Raw genomic sequence first — 6,561 nt, 5'->3', positions numbered from 1 at the left:
GAGTTTTGGGGGACCAGGCCTGGGAGTGGCACACACATCTGCATGGTCCAGCGGCCAGAGCCCAGTCACACACCCCACCTAACTGCAAGGGTGGCTGCATGACATCCAGCTGTGTGCCCAGGAGGAAGAAGAGCTGGGTTTGTGACCTGCCAGCCAGTTTGGGCCACAGATCCCACAGATGTCTGCCACTGGCTTCCCAGAGCTTCCTCCCAGGCCTTGGCCTCCTTGACTCCATCCTCCCATCCCGCCTTGAGATCCGCTGCCCTGCAGCTTCATCTGGCACAGGCCAAGACCCAAGAAAAGACCAGGCCCGAGGGTCCGAGAGGCACACAGTACCAGTTTATTTCTCATGAGTTTATAGGATCACAGACAGCACAGAGCAAACGGTAAAAGTGCAGACGGCTGGGGTGAGGGCAAGGGCCTCCGCAGCTGCCTTCTCTCCAGCTGCCTGAGTACCGGCACACAGCGGGCAGTGAATCTGAGAAGCTGTGGCCTCACAGTCGCTGCAGGCTAAGCCAGAAAGGAGGGCCGGGGAGGTAAGACTCACTCCTGCAGGAGCGGGTTGGTGATGAAGGGCTGGGGGAACTTGGGTCTCTCTGGGATGAAGTCACCCCTCCTTCCTGGCCAGTCCCCAGCCCCTCCCCACCTGGCCAGCTAGCTGGGTTCCCGCAGCAGCGGAATAGTCAGGGAGTTCCTGGCAGAAGTACTGAACGAGGGAAAGGGAATGATGCCAAAGGAAACCAACCCTGTCAGGGCATCTGCACAGCCTGCGTGACTTAGATGAGCCCTATTGAGACCCAGGTCCCCCTTCCCTTCCCTGGCAGTTCTGATTCTGCTCCCACGCCTGGGATTCCACCAAGAAGGCTAAAGTTGCCTTTCTCTTTATTTGTGAAAAGCAAGCCATCTTGGGGCAGGAAAGCAGTGAAGGGACTGGGCAAGTAAGATAGAAAGCGCTGGAAGCTCAGCCATCTCACCCCTGCCTTGGCCTGCACTCACCTGAAGAAGCAGGACAGACAGAAGAGCCCCATCCCCTCCCACCCCCATACCTTTCCAGCTCCATCCCACCTCTGCCACCAAAACATTCCTCACAGGGCCAGAGGGAGTGCCAAAAAAGTAAAAAAAAAAAAAAAAAAAAAAAGGCAGGAAAGAGGCTATTGGGGATGAGGGGACACCCAGAAGCCCCTTCCTGGAGGAAAAGCCACTCCTGCAGTTGGACTCTGGGAGACTGAGACCCAGCCCTGCCCCAGCACCTCTCCAGGGGACAAGGGGACAAGGACCAAGATGCAGGGAAGCTTGGAGAGCCTGGGCTACAACAGATACAGACCAACAGACAGACACAAACAGATGGGGGCCACTGGGCAGGGTCGCCTCTTACTCGCTGTCCCAGCCTCGACTCATGGCCTGCACCACAGCCCCGTAGAGCTGGCTCCAGGCGGCCCGTGTGGCTGGTGTGAAGGCAGGGCCCAGACACTTCTCCAGCATGTAGAGCAGAGATTCACCCACTGTCTGCAGAGGCAAGAGGCACCTTGTCACTTCCAAAGGCAGGAAGGCACTGGTCCATTCCACAGGTGAGAAAACTGAGGCCTAGGGTTGATTAGGGCTCTTGGGCCTTTTTTTCCTCCTGCACGGAGTCCATGCTTCCTGAGCAGGGTCCTACCCAAATCCTTGGGTATCACATTGTGCCCACCTTTCCCTCTAAATGTGAGGCTTTATATCCTCACATTTTTCACCCCACTCTTGGTCTTGCAAACACCCCATGAGTGGGGTCAAGACATTGCCTGAGACCTTCCAGCTTAGACCAAACCAAGTCATTGCCCCCTGACTTGAGTTTCCTCATCTGCAAAGCAGCAATGATGGGGTTAAGAGTCTGGGCTCTGGAGCCAGTTAGACCTGAGTGCAGATTCTGACTCCACTCTTCATCAGCTGGGTGACCTTGAGTAAGTTATGTAACCTCTCTGAGCCTCAGCTGTTTCATCAGTGATATAGGGAAAGTAGAAGCTCCACCTCCTGGGTCTGTTGGGATGATTAAATGGGATAATCCAGAAAAAGCTCTTAGCACAGCATCTGTATACAGGAAGCCTACAACGATAACAGGCCAGGCACAGTGGCTCACACCTATAATCCCAGCAGTTTAGGAGGCCGAGGTGGGCAGACCACTTGAGCCCAGGAGTTTGAGACCAGCCTGGGAAACATGGCAAAACCCCCATTTCTACCAAAAACTACAAAAATTAGCTGGGCATGGTAGTGCATGCCTGTAGTCCCAGCTATGAGGGAGGCTGAGGTGGGAGGATCACTTGAGCCTGGGAAGTTGAGGCTGCAGGGAGCTGTGATCACATCACTGCACTCCAGCCTGGGTGACAGAGCAAGATTCTGTCCCCAAAATAAATAAGTAAATAAATAAATAAATAAAGATAATGGCTTTCATTTGCTATTATTACTCATAATAAAATAAGGTTTATTTATCTCACAAATATTAACTGAATATCCACAGTAGCCCTGGTAGATCAGGCATTGTGCTGGTGCTGGGGATGGAGAGGAGGACAAGACCAACACAGCTCCTTCCTCAAGGTGCTCACCATCTGGCAAGGTGACTGGACTGTTTGGTAGACTGTCATATCAGTTGCCCCCAGTGGGCCACACCTCAAGGATTCATGCCCTTGACTAGGGTCCTCCCACATTGACACTGGGCTTATCCATGTGAGTGGCTTTGGTCAGTGGGACATTAGCAAGAGTGACGCAAGCAGAGGCTTTATAGGCGCTTGCACACTGGGGCCTGTCCTCTAAAAACTCCCTCTCAGAACTCAGCTTCCATTCTATAAAGAAGCTCAGCTAGACTAGTGAATGACAACAAACCGCAGGGACAGAGCTCAAAGGCTGACAGGCCTTGGACATTCTAGCCTCAGTTGAACTCCCAGCTAAACACAATACACAAGTAACTCCAGTTACACCATGCAGAGCAGAAGAGCTGCCCAGCTGAGCCCAGCCATGAGAAATCGGAAAGCATTGTCATAGTTCTAGGGTTGTTTGATACATAGCAATAGGAAATTAAGCAGACCAGCTAATCCCAAAGGCTCCTTAACTTTTATGGTTTTAAAAGAAGCCATATCAGAAAAGAGAACTTGGAAGCTCAGAGAGGTCAAGCCCATGTCAGGGCCACACAGCAGGTAACAGATGCAGGCCCACAGCCCTGGTTATCTAAGGATATGGGAATGGGAGACAGAACAGGTGGCTAGGGGAAGTCTGGGAGAGAGAAGTGGCCCCAGGCCAGGAGCTCTGGAGAGAGTCAGAGCTCCTTTACCCACCGAGAAGGAGCTGAGCTTCACACCCACTGCCCGGTGCTTCCTGCCCAGGCTGGCAAGGTACTCCTCCAGTGAGGACAGGTCTTCCACATTGGTCACCGCAGCATCAATCACGAGCATCACCTGCCAAGGCCAAGGCAGCAGTGAAACAGAGAGGCCAGAGCAGCCACATCTTCTCACAATCACAGCCCAAGGCATGAGGGTCCCAAAGCAAGAGACACCAGCAGGACCCTCAGTTTCCAGGATCAGGGGTCAAAGGCAGCCTGTGTCTACTACATATAGGGGGCACACGATACATGGTGGCCAAACTACTAATGTTACACCCATGAAGGAAGCCTCTCTCCTCTGAGGAATTCACATCTCTAAACACGCCTACTGGAGAGTGTTGTCTGCCGGGACAAGGAGAAACTGAGGCCCTTTGAGAATCATGAGATTCTAAGAAAATCTCAGCCTGGTTTTCAAAGGCAGATCGTTCCCAATGACGAGGATCTGTGCTAACACAACCTATGGGAGCCAGGGGACAAAGGCAATGACAGAGGCTGGGACCAGCTCTCTGAACACAGGGTAGGGAAAGAGGCTGATTTTGATGTCCCAGACCAATCCAGTCCAGAGGGAAAGGAGCTGATACCCTGCTTGGGGGAACAGGAGGGGAGTAAAACTAGGCCTGGGGCAGAAAGTCATTTTCCCCATTCTCCACCAGGGAGGTGCTTTGCTGGATCCCAGAGGTCACAGAAGCTCTGCCTCCCTCTCACCTTCCTGATGTGGTCCAGGAACTCAGGTGAGGAGAGACAGTCCTCTGGGCTGGAGAACTGGCGGCAGTTGTACTGGAAGAGGGGCAGCAGGTCAGGCTCCAGGGCAAACAGCCTGTGGGGGTGAGGCCCAGGTGTTAGCCCTGAAGTGTGAGCCCCTGCAAGCCCCAGCAAGCCTGGCTGTCCTGCAGTCAGAGGGCGGGGGTGCCGAGCCGGGTCTCAGCTGCAAACCACAGCAGACTCTCCCACCTGGCACTGCTCCCTAGTCAGCTTCGGTAGTGCCCTCCTCCTCACACCTGCTGGCTCTGGGCAGCATCCTAGAAAGGGCAAATGTGACCCAGGGCCTCTGGCACGCAGGAGCCCCTCGATGAATAGCTGAAGGGTGTGATTTGGGACAGGAAGATGTCCCCAAACAAGAAACCTGGAGTTACATTGTGTGGAGAGCGCTCGCTCTCGCGCTCTCTCTCTCTCTCTCTCTCTCTTTCCTCCCCCCAGACGGAGTCTCGCGCTGTGTCACCCAGGCTGGAGTTTTAACTGTATTCCTCACCATCCTAAGCAGTGGGTACAACTGTTACCCCAGTTTTACAGAGGAGAAAACAGAAGCCCGGCGAGGCTAGAACTCGTCTAAAGTCACACAGCTTGGATGTAGTGGAGCCACGGCGGGTGCCCGAGAAAAAAGTGAGCTGGGGGAGTCTGGAGGCAGAAGCAGAGGCTCTCCTTGGCATTTGGGAAGTCTCACCGGGTAACTGAATTTTTTCCCCTTTTGTATTGGGGGCGGTTTTGCGGAAACCTGGGCAGAAGTTCTGGGCTGCCCGAGGGTGCCAAGGATTGGGAACACCACGGTGAGGAAAGCAGTGCTAGGTTGGTGATGGCGGAGGGGTTACCGAGACGGGGAGCTGAGGTTGGAGACTGGCCTTCCCTTCCCCCCGGGGCCTGTGCACCCCCCAACCCTTCTCCCCTGCGGTGAGGCTCCCGCATCTGTCACCCCTTCCCCGGCGGCTCTCTGGCTCTTTCCTCGGAAAGGTTTGTCTTGTTGGTTGTCAGGAATCCACACACCTGGAGCCAGACAGCTCACACATGGGCGCAGGAGCTCGCCCCGCACACCTCCCCTCCCCGGCCCTCGGGGCACCCCAGTACCCTGATACCTGCAGCGGGGTGCACCCCTGCAGTCACACGCAGGAGGCACAAGGCGGGGTGGGGGCCCCGCGCGAGGACGGAGGTCCACCCGCCCAGATGTGTGGAGATCCGCGGGAGGAGACCCCGCCCGGCCCGGGGAGCCCCGCTGGGAGCCGGGTGTGCGGAGCTGGTTGGCAACAGGCGCCCACGGTTGAGAGAGAGGCAGAGGGGCTGTGCCATCCGTCGCCGCGCCCCGCTCCTCTGGCGCACATCTGGCAGCCGCCCCAGAGCCCCGGCAGCAGCCAGTTTTCCCTCCTTCGGGGCCGGTCCTGCCGCGTGACCCCTTTCCCGCCGAGGCAGCCTCCACCCGCACCCCCGGGCGCTCGGGCCGCCCTCACCTGGCGAACAGGACGGTGCCGTGCTCCAGCGGGCTGCGGCTCACCGCCCGCCAGCTCTGCCGGATCAGCTCGGGCTCTGGGCGCTCCATGCTGTCCCGGGGACGCGGGGCGCGTGGCTGGGACCCTCGGGGCTCGGGCGCCGTCACCTCACGTGCCGCGCCATCTCCTCCGCGACGGGCCCCTCCGCCCCCCGTACGCCCCCCGTGCCTCCGCCCGGCGGGGGCCGCAGCCGCTCCTTCCCTGGCGCGGGAGAGAAGAGGCGCACGGCCAGCCGTAGGTGGAGGCACCCCAGCTGTGCTTCCGGGCACCCCGCTCGGCCGCTGCGCCCGGCGCCCCGCAGCCGCGAGAGCCGCCCCGCCCCGCGACGCCCGGGCTGGGCGCTTTAAAGCCGCCGCGGCCCCCGCCCCCTCCAGGCCAGTAAGGCGCGCGCTCCCTCCGCCAGCCGCTCTGGCCAGCGACGACCTGGTGGCTTGCAAAAGGCCCGGCCTGCAGAACGTAAGAGACGTCGCTGAAGCTCTCCAGGCCTCAGTTTCTCCTCCTGAGCCCCGAGGGCACTGTGTTGAATTTGGTCGCCTCAGGTAGGCGCTGCGTGCCCCGCTCTCCACAGGCCCCTCAACTCACGCATTGCTGGAGGCATTTGAGTTTGCCACCCACCTGGCCTGCAGGTCAGGCCTGGGAGGCGGCCTAGGGGCCTAGTTCTCGGTCTGACTAGGGCACCAGCACACGTTGGGGACCACCAGGGCTTTCAGCCGTAGGGACAGGGCCAAGACCACAGCCATTCCCAGCCAGGCCTGGGTTTTTCTGAGACTCCATCTTTAGAAATCCCTGAGATCAAGTTCTAATCCCAGCTCTGCTTGGCCAGGATGGAATCTTGAGGGAGTTCATCTCTAACATTCTACCATTCCATGATTTAATTTTAATTTTAATTTTTCACCTCTCCCCTCCCTGGGCCGTCCCCACTTCCATGATTTTTAATCTTTTTTTTTTTTCTTTTTAATG

The 6,561-nt window shown here is 57.4% G+C and overlaps 1 protein-coding gene across 1 annotated transcript; it reads right to left on the bottom strand.

The window, feature by feature from the left end:
* Positions 1-317: 317 nt before the first annotated feature.
* NGB (neuroglobin) lies at positions 318-6,007 on the bottom strand. The gene is made up of 4 exons (XM_003902099.4): positions 5,563-6,007; positions 4,052-4,163; positions 3,303-3,422; positions 318-1,506 (listed from the first exon to the last, which is right to left on the bottom strand). The coding sequence occupies exons 1-4, from the start codon at positions 5,649-5,651 to the stop codon at positions 1,372-1,374; spliced, it is 456 nt and encodes a 151-aa protein (XP_003902148.1). The 5' UTR covers positions 5,652-6,007; the 3' UTR covers positions 318-1,371.
* Positions 6,008-6,561: the final 554 nt, after the last annotated feature.

Source organism: Papio anubis, chromosome 7 (assembly GCF_008728515.1).
Source record: "Papio anubis isolate 15944 chromosome 7, Panubis1.0, whole genome shotgun sequence".
In the NCBI taxonomy this organism is placed as follows: domain Eukaryota; kingdom Metazoa; phylum Chordata; class Mammalia; order Primates; family Cercopithecidae; genus Papio; species Papio anubis.
The sequence above is the reverse complement of the archived record's forward strand: the minus strand, read 5'-3'. Positions and strand labels throughout refer to the sequence as shown.